The 26,493-nt window shown below is 39.1% G+C and overlaps 1 protein-coding gene across 3 annotated transcripts in view; it reads left to right on the top strand.

The window, feature by feature from the left end:
• The window catches only part of SMG1 (SMG1 nonsense mediated mRNA decay associated PI3K related kinase), a 104,371-nt gene that overhangs the window by 735 nt on the left and 77,143 nt on the right, over positions 1 to 26,493 (top strand). The window contains exon 2 of one of the 3 annotated variants that reach the window (XM_035022361.1): positions 24,984 to 25,041. The exons of the other annotated variants lie outside the window; for them this stretch is intronic. Coding sequence (XP_034878252.1) covers positions 25,028 to 25,041 — 14 coding nt within the window. The 5' untranslated portion in view covers positions 24,984 to 25,027. The remainder of the gene's footprint in view (positions 1 to 24,983; positions 25,042 to 26,493) is intronic. 3 annotated transcript variants of the gene reach the window in all.

Genomic DNA, 26,493 nt, shown 5'->3' with positions numbered 1-26,493 from the left:
TCTGTTACCCATTCACTTTTTGGTCCCTCATCCTCTAAGCCCCCACGTAAAAGAGCTCCTTAACTATGATCCCTTCTGTGAGCCCTCCCCCCCACGTGTTCATATTTCAAAAAACAAAACCCCCAACACTCCAGGGGTTTAATCTGACTTTGGGCAGGGCAGTTGTGGGGCATGAAATGAGGTTGTGACTGTTGATGAGGCCGACCACTCTCGTCCTGGGAAATGAAGTTTTCCCCAAGTGCAGGGGCATTTCCTCTGGTGGCGAGCAATTCATACTTGGTGTTTTGAGCAGACCCTGAGAGGAGTAGAGAATTTCTTCTTGCATGGAGGGCATTTGGTCTCAGACCTCTTTGGAGCCTCCTTGGAATTGAGTATATTTGGAGCATCAACTTTTTTTATATACACTTTTTGTTTGTTTATCATTAATCATGGGGCACACTTGTGTCTAATTTAGGACTGAGTGTCTAGAAAAACTTCCTAAATGTATATAATGTTTTAGGGTTAGTTGATTCGTGGAGTTTTCGTACTTTGAAGCACGCCTGAATTATGATTGACCTGTAACTGGTCAAGTAAGTGTTAAGACAGTTTGTTGGGATGACTTTGGCTTCCTGATGGTTACAAGTAACTTCAGCAGTGCTGGAAATAATTTGTTAAGATGTTAGAATGTAACATTTTAAGACTTGATAGAAAAATCCTTTGGGTGAATGGGTGGTAGCAAATCTTAGTCTGTTTAATGTGCCTTCCCAAATCTTATGTCTGTTGAGAACATTTGTATATAACTAGGTGACTTTAAAAGTTAATGCTTGACTCTAGAATTGAGAAGTTAAGTAGTTTAAAAAAAAATTGTTTGAAAAGCATAGCTTTACTTGTCCTTGACCACTTAGGGTTTGTGAATGCTTTAAGTACAATCAGTTGACTACTTTAAGTAATTGTTATCTGTAATTGATATTCTTAGTTGTTTTATATTTTCATTGAAATGTGTGAAATAGGTTTTTTTTCTATCTAATGAAATTAGATGATTAATGAGCTTGAATTTGACAGCTCTTTGACGGTGGATTTTCCATTATTTTGCAGTATTGTGGTCAGCGTATATGAAAAAATTTAGTATCCCTTTACAAGACTGAAGTGCTCCTCACAAATAATCCTAGAGCTTTTGGAAAAGAATGAATTGTAGCTTGTAATTCTAAATAAATGGAGTAGTGAAGTTGCAGCCACCTGCTGGGGTCACTTGACTTCATTTGACAGATAAGAAATGGAATGGCTTATATATTTATAGAATATATACATGGATTATTAGTATTATCCATGTTTTCTTCTTTCATGTGTTCTATTTCTTGGCTGTGTGTGGTGTGTTTGTTGGGGAGAGGATGTATGCTTTCTTTGAAGCTATTCTCTGTAACAAAGTCTCAGAACTTATTGCCTAGGTAGAGGGATACTGTGAGATATAGTTCGTTACATGGAGTTTAACGTAACAGTTAGGATGTTGGAAATACCTGACTTTTTTGTAGAAGAGGGAACGGAGAAGTAAGGACAGTATCCCATAGCAGAACTTGATTTATTTGTGGGGTTGCCATAGTTGTTTTGTTAAACAGCCAGTAAAGAACCTTGTTTGCCAAGTTATAATTTTCATAAGTTAAATTTGAGGTTGTTATTCTGTCCGCTCTTCAGAAAGGTGACAGACTCCAGTTAACTGACAGAATAGAGGTTTGGTTTAAATGGATATTTATTTATTTTTCTAAACATCTTCAAATGCAGGCAGATTGCTTATGGTGCATGTGAATCATTTTGGTTTTTAGAAAAATTATTTGCCTTTCTGTACCATTACTTCTCTGATTTTATTTTTATTATTTTCTTAGGTTTAGACTTTTGAACAAGTGGGGTATAAAAAAACAATTCTTTTCGGTTTCTCTTAGTGTTAATTTGTCAGTTTGGAAACCGACTTTTGAGCCAGTCGTGGCCACACATGATCTTCACACATATTGACAGGAAGTGTTCCAGGTGGCTGAATAGACTAGTGTCAAATGGCAAAAGAGCAAGCCCATCCTTGATAGAAGCCTACCTTTAGCAGAAAGCATTTATAAAGCACTGGTTGATAGTCTTCCTTTTCATTCACTATACTCTCAATTAAGATTTAAGAATGATTAGGCAAAATGAATGGTTTTATCATTGCCACTAGCCAACGTATGTCCTTTTCTTGACTTTGTTTTGGAATATAATCTTCTAGTTGTGCCAATCAAGATAGAGGTTGGAATGACTTTTTGAAAGTAAATATATAATTATTATATGTTTTAATATTCCAAAATGACATGACTAATTTGACATTGGAGTCAAATATAGATTAGTTCGGAAGCATTCAGGTCAACAGAAAATAAGATTTTACTTCTACACTTTGGAGTCTTAGAACTTTAACAGATTTATATTGGATGTTTTACAGTGCCCAAACTTAAAACCTTTCTACAGTTCTATAATGATAAAACTGTATATTAAAAATAGCTTCCATTTTTGGTAGAATGTAGACAGATTAAAGTTATCAAAAGTACAAGTACCTTTATTCTCTGTTGTCACAGACCAAAAAACAGGAAGAGTGTTGTGAAGGTAGAAAAGCCAGAAACTAGTATGTCTGGCATTGTGAGAAACTGGATTTTTGAAATCAGAGTTGTCTCTTCAGCCTTTTATGAATCTGTATACTATTTGATGTCCACAGATACATAATACAGTGAAATACATTAAAGAAAAATGAAGTGGAGTTACATATTTTATAACCATAAATAGAGCTTTAGTAGAATTTAATGGTTACCAATTCTGTACCACAGATTTTCAAGTACACTATGGGGGTTTATCAGATAACTGTGTATGGGTGTTTAATTTGTGGGGAAAGTTTGTGTTTTCCATTATATAATAAAACATGCTTCATGAAACATTTGGCAATTACATCCTTAAATTGAACCTTTTTTCCCCTTCTGTTTTGGTTCCTTTTTAAGTTGGGACCATAACTGGACGGTATTTTAATAACAGGAGATTATGTAACATTCTAATGCAATGAAAACATTTGGCTTTAGGAAATATTGATCCTTGAGGGATTTTTATGACTAATAGAGCCACTATGTTTAAGGAGGTTATAGGTTAATATGGGAGAAAGGACTTGGGAAAGGTGAAGTATTATATGGATATTAATTGTGATATAATTTTTGATATTTTTATATGTAATTAATAGAGTTTAAAACCTGGAGAGCCAGAGGATGAAAAACTGTGCAGTTGAGAAGGGAGCAGCAGGACCATGAAATTGATCTATTTTGACAGTAAATTTGGGGGGTTCTCAACCCCCCCCCAAAGTAAGGAAGTGGCAAATGCAAGTTGTCCTTGGTAAAAAATTTCCAGTTTGATTAGAAGGATGGGGTAGTTTTGAGGAGTGGTACAGATAAGAGATAGAGGTCCAAAGCTATATTGGAGCTGTATTGTAGGCCTTGAATCATAGCTTAAAGAGACTGCTAAATACCTGAATATTCTGTTTGTAATTCATGATTTAAATTCAGACAAAAGTATTCAGCCCAGTATGTGGGAATTTCCATAAGCAAAAGCCCCTCATGAGTTATCTGGTGTTGATTGAGGATGGTCTGCTCACAATTCAGTTTAGGTTAGGACTCTTAAATGGAATGATCATACACAGAAAATATAGTGTGGTCCATGGTGTCTTTTTTTTTTTTTTTTAAGGTTTTATTTATTTATTTATTTATTTGACAAAGAGAGACACAGTGAGAGAGGCAACACAAGCAGGGGGAGTGAGAGAGGGAGAAACAGGCTTCCGCAGAGCAGGGAGCCCGATGCGGGGCTCGATCCCAGGACCCCGGGATCATGACCTGAGCCAAAGACAGATGCTTAACGACTGAGCCACCCAGGCGCCCCCCATGGTGTCTTTTGTGAACAATGAATTCTCACAACTTTTTTTTTTTTCTCCCCTATATTCCTTATGCACCCATTTTCCCATTCCCCCACCCTGCTCCCCTCTGGCAGCCATCAGTTTGTTCTCTGTATTTATGGGTGTGTTTTTGCTTTTTGTTTGTTGGTTTATTTGAATTCTCACTACTTTTAAATTTAAGATTTTCTGCCTTCACTGCCTTGCATATAGTAGATATCTGCTTACTTGCCTTTCTTACTTTTTCTAATCACCTAAAATAAATCCCTGGGGTTCTTTTCAGTGGACCTCCCTTTATGGATTCACACAAGCAGTTGTTTGGTGTCTCTTCATGTTGTTACTATTTTGGTTACCTGTCTTTGGCTATCTTAAAGTTTTCTTTTTTTTTTTTTAAGATTTTTTATTTATTTATTTGACAGAGAGAGACACAGTGAGAGCGGGAACACAAGCAGGGGGAGTGGGAGAGGGAGAAGCAGGCTTCCCGCCGAGCAGGGAGCCTGATGTGGGACTCGATCCCAGGACCCTGGGATCATGACCTGAGCTGAAAGCAGACGCTTAACGACTGAGCCACCCAGGCGCCCCTATCTTAAAGTTTTCTCAGAGCTCATTTTTTTGGGGGACTACAGAATAAAACATATCACCTTTTGTATGAGGCCTAACAGTAGAGATTGCAGGTATTTTGTGGTTTAGTTTCTATATGAAATATTCAAGTTTATTACACTTTAATTTTTTAAGAATGTGGAGTGTAACCTATTATAAGTTCCTATTTTGACATTTGTGTTTTTATAGTGTTAGTTTTTCTCCATTTGTATTAGTTGATTGTGTATTTCCTCTCCTGAATTCTTTTTTGTACTCCACTGTTACTTTTTTTTAGATGATATTGATATATGTATAGATCTTAAGTGAATTTTGACAAATGTATGACCCCACTCAAGATACAGATACATAATTGATTTTCAGTTGGATTACACTCCCTTTCCACCCCTGCTCCCCAACCCCCCAACTGTGTACAGGTAGATCTTGCCTTAAAATTTACCGTAGAAAGGAAATCTTAGAATATTCTTACGATTTATTACCAACTTATTGTTTCTGTGGATTGATAATCTTGTTGTCTTCAACATATTTCTTTTTTTTTTTTTTTTTTTTGCTATAAACATACTTTCTTGGGATATCTAAAGATCATTTGAAAACAGTTTGAGATGGTGGCTTGCTCCTTAACTTCTTCAGACATTTCAGTCCTGGGATACACAAGATCGCCTCTTCTTGGCTAAGTTTATTCCTATCAGCTGCAGGTTCATGTACCTTTCTTTACCCTCTGGATACCTACTGCTGCTTGTTTTCCAGGCTCTGCCCAGTTTAAACCTTGTACTTACCTTAAAATTCCTACCCTGCTACTTCTACCCCCTGTGATCCCTCTTCTCTTGCAGCAGTTCTACAGTGAAAGCTAACTTGTGCTTATCACTTAAGTGATTGATCTCTTAAGTCCCTGAGGGCTGAGTCTGTCCTTTTCTCCCCTGCTTCTGTGTCTTACTTGCCCTAAAGCACTCCCGAAGTTCATTTCTGCCTTAGGGCCTTTGCATGCACTGTTCTTGCTTTGTAGCTACTGTCTGGATTGCTCTTCTCAGAGTACAATGACCTGGATGCCCTCATGCTGTCTCAGCGTAAATGTCACCCCTCACTGAGAAGAGGTATCCTTCTCTAACATTTCACCCTGGGTTTTCTTCATTGCACATAACACTATGAAATTTTCCTGTGTGTCATCCCCAATAAAACACGACTTTCACATGTGCATGCATCTTAATGGTTTTACCTCTGCATCCCTTCTTACCTGCTAGTGCATCAGTTACTAGGGATGCCTGGCTGGCTCAGTTGGTAGAGCATGTGACTCTTGATCTTGGGGTCATGAGCTTTCTTAAAAAATAGTATACACTCGATATTTGAGGGTCCTTCCTCAAGTAAATACATGAAAATGGAATTCTGCAAATTTGTATTTAGAGTTAACTCTAGTTTATAACACTGTTACTGTGGGAGGCATTTTGAGGGGAGCTGTTCCTTGTAGAGCAGCCTGGTTAGCCTGAGGCAGCAATTTAAATAAGCTGATTGAACAGGTTTAAAGAGACATTGTTCTAGTGTCGCCAGATCTTTTACAGAAGAAAAAATATTTTCATTTAAGATTCATAGGTTTTATCCATTCTTGAAAAAAATACCTTGCTCACATATTTAAAGGTCTTTTACACATTGACATCTTACCCCATATCTATTGTACATATATGTACATTATTTAAACAATCTAATCACTAAAAAGTTAAGCACTGGGTTGTCCCTTCTGGCATTCCACTAGAATGCCTGAGTCCTTGTTGTATGCCTGCTGATGGGGAATGAATGAAAAATAAAAATTTTCCAGAACCAGGGGCACCTGGCTGGCTCGGTCAGTAGAGAGCATGCGACTCTTGATTTCGGGGTCCTGAGTTGAAATCAACTTCCATGTTGGGAGTAGAGCTTCCAAAGAAAAAAGTAAAAAAAAAAATTTTCCAGAATCAACAGATTTCTCAACATGGTGAATTACTTTTTTCATATTAATCTTCCTTCATACCTTTTCAAAAAAGGGAATTGTATTTTTTTTTTTAAGATTTTTTATTTATTTATTTGACAGGGAACAGAAGCAGGGGGAGTGGAAGAGGGAGAAGCAGGCTTCCTGAGGAGCGGGGAGCCCAGTGCAGGGCTTGATCCCAGGACCCTGGGATCATGACCTGAGCCGAAGGCAGACCCTTAACGACAGTTATGCAGGCGCCCCAAGGGAATTGTATTCTTGTTGGAAATTATTTTTTTATTTGGAGCTTAATGTTGCTATTCATATTAACATAGTATGTCTAGGATCTCATGTTTATTTTAAAAACTTTTATTTATTAATATTTTATTTTTGAGAGAGAGAGAAAAGGGGCCAGAGGGAGAGGGGGAGAGAGGATCTTAAGCAGGCTCCACACCCAATGCAGAGCCCAGTGTGGGGCTCAGTCTCACAACCCTGAGATCATGACCTGAGCTGAAATCAAGTCAGATGTTTAACTGACTGAGCCACCCAAGCGCCCCTATTTAAAAACCTTTTAAAGGCTTCCCATATTTGTTTATTTATTTATTTAAAGATTTATTTATTAGAGAGCGGGCTGGGGGAGGAGCAGAGGGAGAGAGTATCTTGAAGCAGGCTCCCCTCTGAGTGCGGAGCCCAATGCAGACCCGATCCCAGGACCCTGAGATCATGACCTAAGCCAAAAGCTCAACCAACTGAGCCACCCAGGTGCCCCTAAAGGCTTTTTTGCGTTTATTTTAAAAATCTTTTTTTAGAGAGGTTTCTGGTATCAGAATAAATTTTGTTTTGTTTTGTTTTTTGGTATGGAACTTCCTAAGTTATGTTATTTTTTTTTTTAAGATTTTTTTTTTTTTTTTAAGATTTTATTTATTTATTTGACAGAGAGCAAGAGAGGGAACACAAGCAGGGGGAGCGGGAGAGGGAACACAAGCAGGGGGAGCGGGAGAGGGAGAAGCCGGCCTCCTGCTGACCAGGGAGCCTGATGCGGGGCTTGATCCCAAGGACCCTGGGATCATGACCTGAGCCGAAGGCAGACGCTTAACGACTGAGCCACCCAGGCGCCCCTTTTTTAAAGATTTTATTTATTTATTTGAGAGAGAGAGAGAGAGCACAAGAGGGGGAGCGGGAGAGGGAGAAGCAGACTCCCTGCCTAACAGGGAGCCGGATGTGGGATTTGATCCCGGGACTCCAGGATCATGACCCGAGCCGAAGGCAGTCACTCAACCAACTGAGCCACTCAGGCGCCCTGTTTGTTTATAAGAAGAGACACTACTTCTCCTTTTCTTTCTTTTTAGCATCTTTTTTAATTTTTATTTTATTTTTTTAAGGTTTTATTTATTTATTTGAGTGAAAGAGAGAGAGAGAGAATGAGACAGGGGGATCGGCAGGCAGAGGGAGAAGCAGACTCCCAGCGGAGCAGGGAGCCTGAAGTGGGGCTCGATCCCAGGACCTCTGGGATCACGACCTGAGCTGAAGGCAGACGCTTCACCGACTGAGCTGCCCATGTGCCCCAGCATCTTTTTTTTAAAAAGATTTTATTTATTTAGAAAGCATGGGCAGGCAGGAGGGAGGGGCAAAGGGAGAGGGAGAGAGAGAATCTCAAGTGGACTCAGCACTGAGTGCGGAGCCCAATTCAGGACTTGATCTCACGACCCTGAGGTCATGATCTGAGCTGAAATCAAGAGTCCAGTGCTTAACTGACTGAGCCACTCAGGTGTCTCTCTTTTAAGCATCTCAAAAGAACCTCAGCAGTGCTCTTAGAGTTCACAAAAAAATTACTAATGGCTCTACAATGGTCTAAGATAATTTATATTCATGTGTGTTTGCATATTTTTAAAAATCCAAAATACTTAATACCTTTTCTATTGAATGGGAAGAAGGTTCCACTAATAAATATGGCTTGGACTATATACTGACAAGATACTCATTTTTCCTCCATATATGACAGCATTGGCAACATTGTCTTTTTTACCGAAGCTCTTTTGAATTTAATTTTTTCCCTTTTATTTAAATTTGTTCCTTGAAAATTTGTTTTTCTACATTATCTTTAGCATTTTAATCTTCTGATTTTATTTTTTGTTATTTTTAATTAAGTTGGCCCCTTTTTGTTACTTTTACTTAAGTAGGCCTCATGTGCAACATGAGGCTTGAACTCATGACCCTGAGATCGAGAGTTTAATGCTCTACTCACTGAGCCAGCCACGTGCCCCAATCTGATTTTATTTATTTATTTTTAAAAGATTTTGTTTATTTGAGAAAAGAGAGCACAAGCAGGGAGAGAGGAAGAGGGAGAGGGAGAAGCAGTCTCCATACTGAGCAGGGAGCCCATTGCCAGGCTGGATCCCAGGACCTTGAGATCACAACCTGAGCCAAAGGCAGACGCCCCCTCCCATCTGATTTTAAAAGATGGATGTGTGTGTGTGTGTGTGTGTGTGTGTTTAAAATTTTAACTTTCATCTTGGAATATTTAGTTCTTTGAAACAACCCATGAACAACTCTTGGTGTTCTTCTTTTGAGGGTCTCCCTGTTTTATGTTCCTGATAATATGAATCCTGGAATTCTTGTCTGAAGTGCAACACTTTATTTCCAGACTGTTTGTTTTGATTCTAACACTGGACGTTCAGATTCATTGCCCTAATGCCAGATTTTATGTTGGCTTCCTGAGATTTGCCAGATTCAGACAGAAAAACCTATTAATTGTGGGAAAGGTGTCAAATTTCTATAGAATGGGACTCTGATTGTGTTAGATTCTTTTTTTTTTTTTTTTAAAGATTTTATTTATTTGACAGAGACACAGCGAGAGAGGGAACACAAGCGGGGGGAGTGGGAGAGGGAGAAGCAGGCTTCCCGCCGAGCAGAGAGCCCGATGTGGGGCTCGATCCCAGGACCCTGGAACCATGACCTGAGCCGAAGGCAGACGCTTAACGACTGAGCCACCCAGGCGCCCCTATGTTAGATTCTGATAAAAAAAAAAATCCCAGTGCTCACCAGTATCACATAGTATGGTGCCGTTGAATTTTTCTTGCCTGTCTTTATATTCTTCAAGTAAATGTGAAGAAAAATGAAAGTGTAGCAGGTTCCCCAACAGCAGGACTATGAAACTTGAGATTCAGTGTTTTATTCTTTAGTCGGGTTTAAAGGAATCTACCTTGGGTCATCTGACTAGCTCAGTTGTAGAGCATGTGACTCTTGACCTCAGGGTTGAGTTTAAGGCACATGCTGAGAGTAGAGTTTACTTAAAAAAAAAAAAAAAAAAAAATCCACCTTAAGACACTATTGTTTTTGAAGGACTTGAGTTAGAATTCTGACCATGAAAAAATGATTAATTCTGTCATAATTTGAAATATTGATAGCATTTTATTTTTTTATTGATAGCATTTTAATGTGTGATATCTTATTCCTTTTTTTGAAAATACTGAAATGAAGGGACACCTGGGTGGCTCAGTTGGTTCAGCGTCCAACTCTTACTTTGGCTCAGGTCATGATCTCAGAGCTGGGAAATCGAGTGCCAAGTCATGCTCTGTGCTTAGCAGGAAGTCTGCTTGGGATTCTCTCTCTGTCTCCCTCTGCCCCTCACCCTGCCCGTGTTTTCTCTCTCTCTCTCTCTCTCAAATAAATAAAATCGTAAAAAAATACTGAAATTAAAATTGAAGTTACGTTTAATAAAGGTTGTATGTGTGGAGAGTAACCAAATGGCTGACTGTAAAACAAAGTTTTGTAAAAGAAACCTTTATTTAAGTGGCCTATCTTGTATAGTTACTGGAATGCTAGTGTTCCCTATGTTTTTACTGTTATTAGGATATAAAAATTACACCAGTAGTGCTCTTCTTCCCACACTTAGTTCATATAAAAATCCATTTGCTGTTGTAGTATAATTGCATTGGAGAAGTTAGAAATAGAACCGGTGTGTTTTATGTTCCTCTTTCAGGTGTATTTATTTTTAAGAGTATGTGCATTTTTATTTAGTATTGATCCTTCACATATATTTATCTTAGGAGAGGCTGGTGTCATGAAAGTAACAGTGGAGTAAAAATGGGAAGACAAAGGTCCTTTGTATTGGCACTACCCAGTTGTTCCTCTCAGGAGGTAATTCTTGCCTTCCCTAAGATGTAGGGTTATGGGGGTTCAGGTTTGGAAGATGACTTTCAAAATTATTTAAGTGCTACACAAATGCTTTTTAGATGTTGCCATGTCTGAATCAAATTTGGAATTTCAAAGATCCTCCCTCTTTTATCTCTTCCTCAAAAAGTTTTGGAATTTATTACACGCATGTGCACACTCACACTCTAGTTCACATTTCTTTTTTTTTTTTTTTTAACTTTATACTTTTTTAAAGATTTTATTGGGGCGCCCGGGTGGCTCAGTCAGTTAAGCATCTGCCTTCGGCTCAGGTCATGATCCCAGGGTCCTGGGATTGAGTCCTGTATCAGGCTCCTTGCTCATTGGGGAGCCTGCTTCTCCCTCTGCTGCTGCTCCTCCTGCTTGTGCACTCGCTCTCTCTGACAAGTAAATAAATACAAAATATATATATTTTTAAAGATTTTATTTATTTGACAGAGAGAGACACAGCGAGAGAGGGAACACAAGCAGGGGGAGCGGGAGAGGGAGAAGCAGGCTTCCCGCCGAGCAGGGAGCCCGATGTGGGGCTCGATCCCAGGACTCTGGGATCATGACCTGAGCCAAAGGCAGACGCTTAACTGACTGGGCCACCCAGGCACCCCAATAAATAAAATCTTTAAAGAAGAAAATAAAATTTTATTTATTTATCTACATTCAATTAATTAACATACAGTTATTACTAGTTTCAAAGGTAGAGTTAAGTGATTCATCAGTTCATTTTTTTTCTTCTAGTACTTGTGTGTGCACACGTGTGTGTAGTAATTCTAAAGATTTCATAAAGAGTATGAATAATTCAGTGTATATGAATTGAAGCACATGTAATTGTTAAATTTCTATTAGGTGTGGCGTATGTCATTTTAAATATTATTTATATAAAATATTGTGATAAATGATATTTATTTAAAAAATGTGTGGATATGCAATTAATTGCTCTCCAGTATAATAGTGGTTCTCTTTCTCCATTTTTTAGTGTGCTTACCATTATATAAGCCTGCTTCAAGTTGGCTAATGAGGAATTTGACTGTAAATCTGCATCATTCTATATTTTTTCTCTTTATCTTACTGTTCACACTTAAAGAACTTGATGCCACTTGAAATTATGAGCCAGAAAAAAAGAATCTAATCTTTGTGACTACTTGCATACATTGGAGGGCAGGTGCCAGTGGAATAAATAGAGAAGGTGTGGATTAAAAGGTAGTTTGTACCTTGGTTAACTTTTGTTATACAGTTGGAATTTAAAGACCTAATTCTTTAAGAATTCCAGTTGAATGCCGCATTGCTCCCCCTCTTCTCCACCATCTGGTATTAATGTTTTAAAGGGAGTGGGAATGGGAGTGGGCGCCTAGGTGGCTTAGTTGGTTAAGCGTCTGCCTTCGGCTCAGGTCATGTTCTCAGGGTCCTGGGATTGAGCCCCACATCCGGGTCCCTGTTCAGCGGGGAGTCTGCTTCTCCCTCTCCCCTTTCCCCCTTCGTGCTCTCTCTCTCAAATAAATAAATAAAATCTTAAAAAAAGAATCAGGGTTCTTTAATTAAAAAAGGGAGTAGGGAGGATAGATCATGAAATCATAGAAAGGATATACTCTGCCACTGTAATAGTTTGAAGTACTTAAAAAAACCCACATATATCTTCTGAACAAAGATAGGAATTAATGAAATTTTATGTCGTTTTTATGAGCATATATACAGTATTAAGCTATCATGAGATTTTGGTACTATTTTAAATTATGTCACTGTAAATTTACTCAGTCAGTAAATGCTGTCTCCTAAGAAACTTTGTATCTAGAAACATTGATTTTTCTCTTTTGTTGTAAAAGGGAATTACGAAGATTTCTATTTTTAAACCAGTTGTTTAGTATAAAATCTGACAATAAAAAAAAGATGCCTTTTGTATAGACCTTGTGGGTTTAAAGTGGCTGAAGTGATGATTTTGTACTGTTTCATAGCTTTCTTAAACTTAAGGCTTAATACTTTTTTTTATTTTGTCTTTTTTTTTTTTTTTTAAAGTAATCTCTACACCCAGTGTGGGGCTCGAACCCACACCCTGAGATCAAGAGTTGCACACTCCACCAACGGAGCCAGCCAGGTGCCCCAAGGCTAAATACTTTTAAATACCTCAATATATTTCTTGCTGTGGCTGAGCACAGTGTTTCCCAGCACTTGATTGCCACTTGCTAGTATGTTTCAGTAACTACCAAAACTGTCTTAATGAATTTTCTAATAGAAGAATAGTGTGGGGCGCCTGGGTGGCTCAGTTGGTTAAGCGACTGCCTTCAGCTCAGGTCATGATCCTGGAGTCCTTGGATCGAGTCCCGCATCGGGCTCCCTGCTCGGCGGGGAGTCTGCTTCTCCCTCTGACCCTCCCCCCTCTCATGTGCTTGCTCTCTCTCATTCTCTCTCTCAAATAAATAAATCTTAAAAAAAAAAAAAGAATAGTGTGATTATTTTGAAAAGTATCTTCCTTTCCCAGCTAATTGATATAGGAGGCCATATCTTTTGAGATTTATTTATGAGACCTTTCTATTTATTTAAATAGTAGGAAGTAGTTATTTCAAGATTACCCCTAAAACAGAGGTCCCAGTGTTTAAGTAGGAGAGTTTACCGTATGTATTTACGTCTGATTACAGGAAGTATGTTTCTTTACCATCGTACATCAGGAGACCTACGGAGCTAGGTCTCATAGGTGTTATAGGGGATGTTGAAAGGAATCAGAGTCCATTTAAAAGTCCACCTGTTGTCTCAGTATAGAACCAAGGTTTTTTTAGATTCTTCTCTAAGGTATATTTATTTATTAAGAGGGTTGGGGCAGGGGTAATGTGTATAATTTGAGAATGCCCTGAAGATATTTCTGTTAGTTTCTTCCTCTTTTTAAGAATTACTAGTGTGGAGGGGCGCGTGGGTGGCTCAGTTGGTTAAGTGTCTGCCTTCTGTTCAGGTCATGATCCCGGGGTCCTGGGATCGAGCTCCGCATCGGGCTCTTTGCTCAGTGGGGAGCCTGCTTCTCCCTCTTCCTCTTTCTGCCGCTCCCGTTGCTTGTGCGCGCGTGCTCTCTCTGTCAAATGAGTAAGTAAAATCTTAAAAAAAAAAAAAAGAATTACTAGTGTGGAATATGAAATTCAGTAAGTGTTTTTCCCATAATTGCCATCATATTTAAGATACGTTACATATCAAGGGCTGCATGATAGAATATTGCTCTATTGATACCCTAAAACCTTGACTATGCCCAAGATTTGTAGGGTGTATCGTACCATGTGGCAGTAGTGCCTAACTTGATACTGGTTTTCTTTAAAAGTATGCATGTCTAAATTGCATAATACTTGGTTTTTCTTAACGTGTTATAAGTGATTTTTGGTAACCACATCATTTTTCTTTTTCTTTTTTTTTAAAGATTTTATTTATTTATTTGAGAGAGAATGAGAGACAGAGAGCATGAGAGGGAGGAGGGTCAGAGGGAGAAGCAGACTCCCCGCCGAGCAGGGAGCCCGATGCGGGACTCGATCTCCGGACTCCAGGATCATGACCTGAGCTGAAGGCAGTCGCTTAACCAACTGAGCCACCCAGGCGCCCAAACACATCATTTTTCTTGACCAGTGTCACCGACAAAAAAAAAGTTGTAATGTTTAACTTTTACACAGTACCTTTATTTTATTTTAATTTTTTAAAAGATTTTATTTATTTATTTGACAGAGAGAGACACAGCAAGAGAGGGAACACAAGCAGGGGGAGTGGGAGAGGGAGAAGCAGGCTCCCCACTGAGCAGGGAGCCCGATGTGGGCCTCGATCCCAGGATCCCGGGATCATGACCTGAGCCGAAGGCAGACGCTTAATGACTGAGCCACCCAGGCGCCCCCGTACCTTTATTTTTGAAAGAGACTACAGTGCCTTTTAGGATTATTTTTAAAGGGAAGATTTAAAATATGTAATTGTTGGATAATCTCACGAGCATATCAGTCCCTTGGGGATACGTTTGAGTCTATTAGAGGAACTTTATCTGAATAACTCTACAGTCAGTATTTGCCTATTTTCAGGACTTTTTACAGGTGGTTGCACACATTTTTTTTTTTTTTTAAGATTTTATTTATTTATTTGACAGAGAGCACAAGCAGGGGGAGAGGCAGGAAGAGGGACAGGGAGAGGGAGAAGCAGACTCCCCGCCGAGCAAGGAGCCCGATGTGGGACTCGATCCCAGGACCCCAGGATCATGACCTGAGCCGAAGGCAGATGCTTAACGGACTGAGCCACCCAGGCGCTCCAGTTGCACACATTTTTATACTGATAAAACCCTCTGCCTTTTCCTTGCTTACAGAATCCCAGTCTGGTTTCAAGACTCTTCCTTTTGGGATTTCTGTAGTATTTAACTGTTAGTGATTCTTCTCTAACCTTCTCTGTTTTAACAGGCTATGTTTGGCATTTAACTGGAGAACCTCAGGGGGTGTGGGTGAAGGGGTGGACAGGTTTCTTTGTAGACTTCCAGTCTTTTTGTCCTTCCTCTGCTAGGGAGGTCATGGAGTAAGAGATTTCCTTTCAATCTTGGCAATTTCCCAGGCTGGATGGGATGTTTCTAAAGTACTTCCAGGACTTGCTGACAAAAGAGGAAGATAAGCGATACAAATGGGAGCTGAAGCAGGGTTTCTTTTTAAGGCAGTCAGCTAGCTTGGGTTAAAAATAAAGGCCAGGAGAAAGTGAGTCAAATTAACATGGTGCCTTAGATTCACGAACCTTTAGGTGAACTTTTATTTAGCATAAACAAAATTATTTCTGTTAAATACAGAACCCTGAATTCACATTTGTATTGGAGATTCAAAGTATACCAGATTTTATAACTGCAAATATTCTTAATACCTGGTAAGATAGGAATTTATGCTAGATGAGGTACAGAGCCTTGGTATACTTAAATTAGCAGTGGATTTTTCATGTCTGTCTCAGCCAGTGATTCCCTGATTTTACCAGCCTTAGTGGTTTGACTCTTTCTAAAACAATGTTTTTGTGCTGTCTCAGTGGTCAGTAAGAATTTAGCCACAGTTTTGAAAGCTATCAACATGGGTAAGGCGATAAAATATTAATAATTTATAGTGTGTTTCTTTTTGTGCATTTCTTATGAAAATAAAGTGCTATAGGGACTATCTTAGGTATTTCTCAGGCATGGATAGAGTGAGATTGCTATTTTGCTAGAAATTTAGAATTTTTTACTGTTAATGTCGGTAACGGTTATCTTTTACTGATATAAGGGCTGTTTTGTTTCTTTCTGTACCTTGGCTAGGCTAATCCTTTCTGAGCTTTAAGTTCCAGTTCTTAGGCCTGATTAATTAATTCAGACATTAACAGGCTTTGGTTTCATTGGAAAGCACAGTGACTTAAAGCTGGTGCCATGTTTTGCATTTCCACTTAGAATGGTTAAATATGGTAGGCAATGTAAGACCTGAACTACTGAAGTATTAAAAATAAATCAACAGTCTTTCCCTTATCTTTTTATAATTTTACTGTAAAGATCTGTTTCCTTTAAAGTCAGATTTATTGGGGCGCCTGGGTGGCTCAGTTGGTTAAGCATCTGCCTTCGGCTCAGGTCATGATACCATGGTTCTCTGTGGAGGCTGCTCCTCCCTCTCCCTTTGCCCCTCCCCCTCACTCTTGTGCTCTCCCTCTCCCTCTCTTTCTCTCTCAAAATAAATAAAATCTTTAAAAAATTTTTAAAAAAATCAGATTTATTGAGGTATAATTTACATGCTGTATAGTTCTTTGAGTTTTGACAGATGTATGTAATGTAAAAATGACCACTGCAGTCAAGCTATAGAATAGTTCCGTCATCCTAAACCATTTCCTTGTGCCCCTTTGTAGTCAGTATCTACTCTCAGCCCTTGATAACCTCTGGTCTTTTTTTTTTTTTTTTCCTATAATTTAATCTTTTCAAGAAAGCCATAAATTTTTTTTTTTTTTTTTAAGGAATTTTTTTGGGGGGGTGATGACTGGGTGGCTCGGTCAGTTAAGTGTCTGCCCTTGGCTCAGGTCGTGGTCCCAGGGTCCTGGGATTGAGTCCCACATCAGGCTCCCTGATCAGAGGGGAGTCTGCTTCTCCCTTGGCCTACCGCTCCCCCTGCTTGTGCTCTCTCTCTCAAATAAATAAAATCTTACAAAAAAAAAGTTGTTTTTTTTTTTTAATTCTTGAGTAATCTCTACACCCAATGTGTGGCTCAAACTCATGACCCCAAGATCAAAAGTTGCATGCTCCACCAAGTGAGCCACCCAGGTGCTCCAAGAATGTTCTAAATCTTTAAAAAATTGTGGTAAAATGCACATAAATTTTATTATTTTACAATTCAGTCTACCAAGTACAGTTGACCCTTAAACAGTGTGGGGGTTGGGGTGCTGACACCTCCCACTGCCCCCCAGTTGAAAATCTGTATATAACTTTTGACTTCCCTGAAACTTAACTATTAATAGCCAGCTGTTGACTGGAAGGAAGCCTTACAATAATATAAGTAGTCACCTAACACATATCTTGTGTGTTGTATATATTATTTACTGTGTTCTTATAATAGAGAAAAGAAAATGTTAAGACCATAAGGAAAAGAAAGTACATTTACAGTACTGTGCTGTACGTATTGTAAAAAAAATCTGCATGTAAGTGGACTGGTCCAGTTCAAATCCGTGTTGTTCAAGGGTCAGCTGTACTTCATGATGTGCAGCCATCACCACTATCTAGTTCCAGAACTTTTCATCATCCCAAACAGAAACCCAGTACCCTTTAAAGTAGTCACTTCCTATTCTCCCCTTTTCTCAGCCCCTGGCAACCACAAATCTGCTTTCTCTATGGATTTGCCTATTCTGGATATTTCGTATAAATGGAATCATGTACTATGTAGTCTTTTGTTTTTAGCCTCTTTCACTTGGCATAATGTTTTCAGGGTTCATCCATATTGTGGCAGGTATCAATACTTCATTCCTTTTTATGGAATCTTATATGGAATTTACAATCTTCCATTGTATGGATATACCACATTTTGTTTATCCATTCATCTTCTGTTGGACATTTGGGTTTCCACCTTCAATTTATTGTGAATAGTGTTGTGGTGAATATTCACATAACAAATTTTTGTGAGAAGACATGTTGTCAGCTCTTTTGGGCATATACCTAGTAGTGGATTTGCTGGGTCAAATGGTAATTTTTTGCTTAATTTGAGGAATTGCCAAGTTTTTCTAAAGTGGTTGTACCATTTTACATTCCCTTCAGTTATGTAGGAGGATTTCATTTTCTCAGTATATTTGCAACACTGATATATATATTTTTTTAAACTACAGCTATCCTAGTGCGTGTGAATTCTTACTGTGGTTTTGATTTACATTTTCCTAATCACTTATGATGTTGAGCAATTTTTCATGTGCTTATTGGCTGTTTGTGTATCTTTGGAGAAATATAGCTGTTCAAATCTTTAGCCCATTTAAAAATTGGATTGTCTTTGTGTTGAGTTATAGGAGTTCATTATGTATTTTGGATACTAGACTCTTAGAAGATACATGATTTGCAAATATTTTTGCTGATTTTGTGAGTTGTCTTTTCACTCTTGATAGTGCCCTTTGATGTGACAAAAATAAAGCTTTAAAAATGCATATTTTTATAAAATAATTCAGAATTCATTTAAATATATTGCTGAAGCCAGCTATTTCTAATTTTGGTGGCTTTTTCTGTGTTCATAAAAGTCATTCTTTTTTTTTTTTAAGATTTTATTTAATTTGAGAGAGAGACAAAAAGCACGCATGCACCCACAAGTGGGGGGAGGGGAGAGGGAGAGAGAGCCGCAGACTCCCTGCTGAGTAGGAAGCTGGACATGGGGCTCCATCCCAGGACCCCAAGATCATGACTTGAGCTGAAGGCAGATGCTTAACTGACTGAGCCACACAGGCACCCCATGAAAGTTACTTTTTTTTTTTTTTTTTTAAGATTTTTATTTATTTATTTGACGGAGAGAGAGACAGCGAGAGAGGGAACACAAGCAGGGGGAGTGGGAGAGGGAGAAGCAGGCTCCCCGTGAGCAGGGAGCCCGATGTGGGGCTCGATCCCAGGACCCTGGGATCATGACCCGAGTTGAAGGCAGCCGCTTAACGACTGAGCCACCCAGGCGCCCCCATTTGTTTTTTTTTTTTTAAACCGAGCCACCCAGGTGCCCCATCAAAGTTACTCTTAAGATCATATGCACAGATCACGTTTTAGTTATGGAAGTTTAACTTAGAAGACTAATTTTTACGTACTTTAAATAATTGTAATAGAGTTTGAACCAAGATCATCGTCTAGTCTGTCCGTACCCTCCCTTCTCTATGCTGCAGCCACTATGCTGTTCTCTTTTCCCTATGAAAGTTGTGTGGTGTAATACAGTACCCTCTGCTAACATCTCAAACAAGTGAGCAAATCGAAGCTAGTATATAAATATAACTACTAAGTGCAAACTAGTGTGGTACATACTTTGAGAGTTTGAGGAAGGAGCTGGATAATGGGATTTTTTTTTCTGAAATCACAGAGCATTTTATACTCCTAATTGGAACTTCAACTGACTTTATAGTTCTTTCCTTTCTAGATTATAAATTCTTACAGGATTGGAACCATCTTAGTTCACCTTTTGGGGTCATAAGCTCTTAGTCAATGCTCTTGTAGTAAATGACCAAGAAAATACTGATTTTGATAGAATGCTTTGTAGAGGAAGTGTGGGTTGAAGAAAAGTTAGTATTTGTTTAGGTTAGGTAGGGAACTGTATTCCACAGTTGAAAGGCCTCAGTTATGAGAATGGGTGATCATTTAGTCAACAAGTAATTTACATGCCATCTAGTCAGTGGGGATGTGTGGTAGGCAACACTGAGAGTCCCCTCCCCTTCTGGTATTTACAGTCTCCTGGCAGAACACGTTTAAATAAGCTTCTTAATGGGGCGCCTGGGTGGCTCAGTCATTAAGCATCTGCCTTTGGCTCAGGTCATGATCCCAGGGTCCTGGGATCGAGCCCTGTGTTGGGCTCCCTGCTCAGGGGGAGCCTGCTTCTCCCTCTTCCACTCCTTCTGCTTGTTTCCTCTCTCACTGTCTCTCTGTCAAATTAAAAAAAAACAAAAACAACAAAAAAAAAACTTTAAATAAGTTTCTCAAATCATCTAAGAGCTAAAGGGACAATTAGGTTCTCTGGTAGCACATATATAGCAGGACTACTAGCCAGACTCGGGAATCAGAAACTTTTCAAAGGAAAGCTGATGCTTGGAGGATAAAGAGAAATAAGCTAGGGTCAGCAAAGAGTGAGGACAAAGCCATTCCAGGCTGACTGGCTGAGCAAGGTGATTCTTTCTGTGGCAATGAAAGATTAAGATGGATGGGGCATAGAGTGTAAAAGGGGTGGTTGGTAGAGATTTAGCTAAAAAGGGATGTAAGGTACATGGGATGATAAGGGCAGTGAGAGGATATCAGATTTGTGTTTTATGATACTAATAATGGAATGTGGAGGAGAGATGGGATAGAGATGAGAATTGGAAGTGGGAAACATACCGTCTGACTGATCAAATAGTGCCATTTATTAGAAAGTAGTGGTTAGATGATGGCACCATTTATTAAAATGGGGATTCCAGGAAGAAAGGAGACAGTTGTTATGTTTGAGGTATTAGAACATTGAGATTGTTTTATTTATTTATTTAAAATATTTTACTTATCTGACAGATACAGCGAGAGAGGGGACACAAGCAGGGGGAGTGGAGAGGGAGAAGGGCAGGCCCCCTGCTGAGCAGGAAGCCCCATGCGGGGCTCCATCCCAGGACCCTGGGATCATGACCTGAGCCAATCCCCTTAACTTCCCTTAATATTTTCCTCACACCAATCTGTTAAAATTCCAACCCTGGATAAACCCTAGTATCAATTATCCATCCAGCTGAGCCACCCAGGCGCCCCGAGATTGGTTTTTAAACAGTTGGGTACATAGGTCTGGACCTCGGAGTGGACGTTAATGATGGAGGCCTAGATCTAGGAGTCGATGTCATACAGGTGGTAAATATTGCCATTGGCATGGATTAAATGAGAAAGTCAAAGTGAGATGAATAGAGGCCTAGGGTCAGGCTTTGAGATACCTCAAGATTTTGGGGTTTGGTAGAGGAGGTTGAGCAAGCCCTCAGAAGTTCCTGAGAAAGTAGAACCAGGTAGGAAGAAATACAGAGTACTTCATCCCATAAGCCAGAGGAAGGGAAGAATCTGGTTACTTTGAATTCTCAGGATCTCAGCACAGAGGGTTATTGTAAGAATTTTAAAAAGAGGTTTTCATTCAGCCCACCTCATTCCTCTGCAAGACACCTTTGTGCAGGCCACAGCCTGCTTAACTCTACTTAGCAGCCCTGTGCAAGCTGCTGAGAGGATGAGTAAGATAAAGCCTGAAGTATGTGTTTAGCAACCTGGGCTCATAGTTGGTTTTGCTGAAAGTAATGGGGCAGAAGCTGGATCAGCATGGATTGAGGAGCCAGTAGAGGTGAAAAACAGGGTGGGGAGTGGGGACAACTCTTAGTTTGCAGAGAGTGAAGGCAGATTATTTGGTGGAGGTCATGTGGGATTGATGGAGTTTTTGTTTTCTAATATTTTTTAAAATATGTTTTTGTATTTTTAAATGGGAAACATCAGAAAATTTTACATGTGTAAAGAGAAGATTCAGTTCAATGGGAAAGAAGAAAAGGGTATTTGCAAAGTTAAGAGAAGGTGGAAGTAGATGGAATCCCAATCAAGGCTTAGAATTGGGTGCAGATGTGTGATGGTATCTTTTTTTTTCTTGGTGAACCAGAGAGAGACAGAGAAGTGTGTGTGTGTGTGTGTGTGTGTGTAGGGGGGTTAGGAGAATATTTTGGAATCTGAAGAGAATGGGGCAGGTCTGGATAAAGCATGTAGAGAATGAGAGATGAACGTTGGAGGACCTGGGGATGTGGTGCTTACTTATGGATGATGGATAATTGATAACTAGGGTTTATCCAGGGTTGGAATTTTAACAGATTGGTGTGAGGAAAATATTAAGGGGGATTAAGGAGATCGGCAAGAGTGTTATTGAAATGGTAGACCATAAACTCTAAGCTGAAAGGAGGTGAAGAAGGAAGAAAGTACTTGGACTGGGAAAAAGTAGAGAGAGTCACTGGAATTAAAGTTACTTTAAAAAACAACAACAACAATTAGAGTGGTATTGAGAGAGAGCGTGAATAGACAGTTGTCAAAAGTAAGTCATCAGGGGACATTGAGCAAGATGAACTAAAAAGGGGTTATGGAATTTTAGAGACAAGTAGGCCACAAGTGGCAGCTCCCCCTTTGGCAGGAACAGTTTCACTGGAGTATTGATGGTGGAACCCAGGTTACAGTGAATTGAAAAGTGAGCGAAGATGAGGAAGGTAAATTTTTCCCAAGAGTTTTGGCTGTGAAGAGTCTAGACAATGAGAATTAGAAGGAAAAAGGGCGTTAAGATTTTGCCCCACCTTTTTTTAAAGAGGGCTCCATGCCCCAGTGTGGGGCTTGAACTCGTGACCCCAAGATCTAGAGTCGCATGCTCTACTGACAGAGCCAGGCAGGATCCCCAAGATTCTGACTTTTGTTGTTGAAAGGGAAGACTCGAGGGTGCTCATGTGTTGCTGAGTGATGAGCAGTAGCAAAGTGGGAGATCCACAGCATACCTCAGAAAATAGGGGCAATGTATGGATTCAGAGCGTTGCTGTAGATAGGACATTTACTTGTTCCATAATGTGTGGGTGATGGGAAGAAAGGCTGTGTGTCAGCGTGTGGGTGAGTTTGTGGGTTTACTGGAAGGAAGTTGGCAGGCACTGGTGGAGTGCTGAAAACTTGAAAGTTAAACAGAACTTAATTTGAGTTCTTGCTCTGCCTTTTACCAGATGTGCAGCTTTCGGTCAGTTATGGAGCCTTACGTCATCTGTAAGACGGCAATTTATTATCTTTAGTGATCATAATAGGATTACGTTAAAGATGAAATGAAATACTAAATATATGTAAACTGCTTGGCTCAGTTGCTTACCAGATGTGGTAGGAGCTCAAAACTGTTAGCCCTTACTATTGAGAGTGCTGTAGAAGAATGGCTTGCATTTCTCGTGAAGCAGGAATGTGGAAGGTCATGTACTGGAAGAGCTGGGGAAAGGAGGAAGGTGCAAAAAGTTTGAAAACTGTCTTGGAAAGGAGAGAACCCTGGCTAGGGAAACCTGGGAAGTATTGAAGACCCAGTTGTAGACTGAGAATTACCTGGGGGTGGTATGTTGACCAACCTTTACACTGAGGACAATTGTGCATGTAGAGCAAAGGTTAAAATCTAATGTAGTACCCTCCTAGAGTTGCTTTGTTTGTCCCTTCTGGTTAATTTGGTTAGAGGTCAATCAGTAGAGGGTGTTTGAGATTCCTTGGAAGGGAAATTATACTGAAGTCAAATCTTTACTATGTTTGCTAAAGATGTTATTAAAAAACAAAGTTTACAATCTTTAAAATTTTGGGTTAGAGCATGCTCAGTGATTTTAAATATAGATGCAGAGTTAGAGGAAACATGGTCCATAAAACCAGCCTTACTTCTGATACCGGTTCCAAGTTCAGGGGTCCCCAAGGCTACTCTTAGGTTGCATAAGGACTTACTGAACTCATTGAAAGCTGTTCTACTCATGGTTACAGTTTATTACAACTAAAAGATTCAGATTAAAATCGGCTACTGGTGAAGGCCCATACAGCAGAGTCCAGAAAGGTTTTGAATGCAGAGCTTCCAATTGTCCTTTCCTTGTGAAGTCATGAACACAGTATTACTCTTCTGGTGTTGATGTGTGACACACAGTACGCATGGAGTATTACCCACCATGGAAGCTCACCCAGGTATTGTTGTCTAGAGTTTTTTATTGGGACTCCATGATTGACTGCCTACATGCATAAACTTAGTTTCCAGCCCTTCTGGAGGTTGAGCTGGTCCTTGGGACTCAAAGCCCCTTCACCCTTGTAAATCACGGTGTTACACTTTCTGGTGTGGCCCAAAGCCTCCAGGTGAACAAGGGCACTTTTATTAGGCATGACATTCTAAGACTTTAGAGATTACCTTTCAGAAGCCAAGGGCAAAGGCCAGACAGACCTCCTTTGGTCTTGGTGAAATTATTTACAGTTTTACAAAAATAGTTAAATATGTTTTCATATTTTGAGTCTACATTGCTATTTAGTTGAGTTTGATTAGTGATGGAAAATTGGTAAGAGAACCCATAAATAATTAAGATTTGGTATTATGTACACTTAGTACTTAAGTAGCTAGTGAAGTTTCATCAAATTATATTAACTTGATATTTCAGTGCTGCAAAACCGATGTAAACTCATAATTTTGGCATGATGGTTCAGTTCTGTTTTACTAAATTTGAACTCACTATTTTCTCTTGCGGGAAGAGTTTCAAATAGTGAAGTCCATGAGCCTCCCAAATGAATTTTTTGGCCATAGATTCATATTTTATAGCATAGTTTCACCTTTTCATCTGTTCCTCATGAAACATGTCTGAATCCAGGTGAGTAACAGGCATCATAGGGATAACCTTGAATTTATTTCTAAAAGATAAATCATTTTCAAGTGGTATTAACTGTTAGTAATGAAAAACTCACAGCATATTCTACAACTACTTTATGACAGTGACACTATTTTTGCCCACCATTGCTTTCGAGAATAAATGCATTCCCACCTCATTGGCTTAAGTGCAAATCTCATTTCCTGGTTGATATCCATTACAAATTAGATCTCACCGTGTGAGAGCAAAAACCCTTAATAAGCCTAGTTAAAAACAACTTGAAGCAATATGATGCTTATTCCAGTGACACCACTAGGTGTGGTGTTTGCATCAAGTCATTTTGGGGTGCTTTATGGAAATGCTTCCTGATAGGGAATTCCCTGACTTCATACTTCCAGAGTGGTGCTTTTTTTGTTATTGTTGTTTTTGCTTTTTAGTGCTTACAAGAACTGGACGAGACCACATGTAGCCAGGAGATACTATATCCCCTTGCACATGGTGGATTGTTGATGTGAGGTCTGAGGATTTGAGTCATTCAAAATAAGTGACCTCTCAGATTTATTACATTTTCTGTATACTGAGAATAGGTAACTAAATGAGCGGTAACTATATTTGCATGTGGTTTGTATGTTATAGTTAACATTTAAATTCTCTTATGTACTAAAAAGTTTTTTTGGTTTGCCACCTTAAGCCTCTCGGCACAGAGTGGCTTTCCATTTCAATTTTTACTTCAGCATATGAACCCTAGAAGGCCATAGTACAACTAAAAGCACCTAACCCATGAATGATATTTGCTTCGTGTTTGAACAACAAATGTTTTAACCCACTGTCTTCACTAATATTGTAACTACTGTCTTACAGATTGACTTGATGCAAAACATCACAAAGGCTCCATATTATACAGTATGCGATTTTTGAGGTATGAGCTTTAGAAACTTACCTCTCATGTGGCATGTACATCAGGCTTTAACTTCACTTTAATCATTTGGGGGAAATTTAGGCATTTCTCTTTTTTCTCTCTCTCTCCGTAATATTTTTAGAGTATTAAAGGGGCTGTGGAGGTATTTTTGATCCTTGCTAGTATGATTCTTAGTTTTAACAGATACATTTTTTCTTATCACTAAACAGACACTACTTTCTGGCAGATGATAGCTTTTCCAGCCCTTATAACTGGCTTAACATTTATACCTGCCTCTTTGAATTCAAATCTGTATTTTGTGCCTTTGATTGCCTCATTTTAAGTGCTCATTTCTGTTCGTTAACAGTTTTCTATTTATTGGACTTGGTGGTGGTGGTGGTGCTAACAGCCTGGTACTGACTTTTTGAGACCTAAGCAATCTTGATATTAAAAAAAAAATCAAGATTTCATATAAATGCTGAACCATTTTGTGCTTTTGGATTCAGACTACCTATAACTTGAATTCTGGTTGGAAATGTTTTGATCAGTTTGTTTTAAAAGAACGTGGCAACCAGTGAGTTTTTAAACAGTTCTGAGATAGTAGTTCTAACCCTAGTGATTTTGTTGTTGTTGTTACATTTCTGAAAACCCAAACTCGGGGGGGAGGTGGAACCTGGTGTTCATAACTCATGGGATTTTAAAACCTATATTTCTAATAAATTGGGAAGTTGTTCCCATTCTTTTTTTCCAGTTTAGTTTGAAATCAAATGCTTTGTAGGTAGAAATGGATTTATTGATAGGAGATTGCTTAATTTCTTCATTGAAGAACTTAAAATCAACTGCTATGTATTGGGTTTGAAAACTTGTTTTGGTTGTATTCCTGTGCTGTTGAACTGCTTATATATTATTTGTCTGTTAGACTGGAAATCTTGAGTTTAGTATTATGGTCTTAATAACTTTTTTTTTTTTTTTTAAGATTTGTTTATTTGAGAGAGAGAGAGAACACTGGGAGGAGGGGCAGAGGGAGAGGGAATCTTAAGAAGACTCTGCTGAGTGTAGAGCCCTATGTGGAGCTTTATCTCACAACTCTGAGGTCATGACCTGAGCTGAAACCAAGAGTCGGAAGCTTAACCGATTGCACCATCTGGGTGCCCCAGGGTCTTAACTAACTTTGAGCATATACCCTGTAAGCTAAGTATTTAAGAATTTAGTATCTCATTGAAGCCTCACAACAACTTTACAGGTGAGATAGGTATTATCCCCATTTTATGCAAGAAACAACTGAGGCTTGGAGATTAAGTACCTTGTGGAAAGTCCCACTTACCTTTTCCGTGTTGGAGTTGGGATTTGAGCCCAAATCATTTTTTAACCCATATTCTCTGCTGCCTTACATTTACTGCTATGTCCCCAGAAAAATGATACAAATACTTACCTCTTAGTAGTAAAGGTAGTATATGTGATATATAAACATAA

This window comes from Mirounga leonina, unplaced genomic scaffold, assembly GCF_011800145.1.
Source record: "Mirounga leonina isolate KUSES-001 unplaced genomic scaffold, KU_Mleo_1.0 Mir_175, whole genome shotgun sequence".
NCBI classification, from domain to species: Eukaryota; Metazoa; Chordata; class Mammalia; order Carnivora; family Phocidae; genus Mirounga; species Mirounga leonina.
This window is presented reverse-complemented; position numbering and strand designations above follow the sequence as displayed.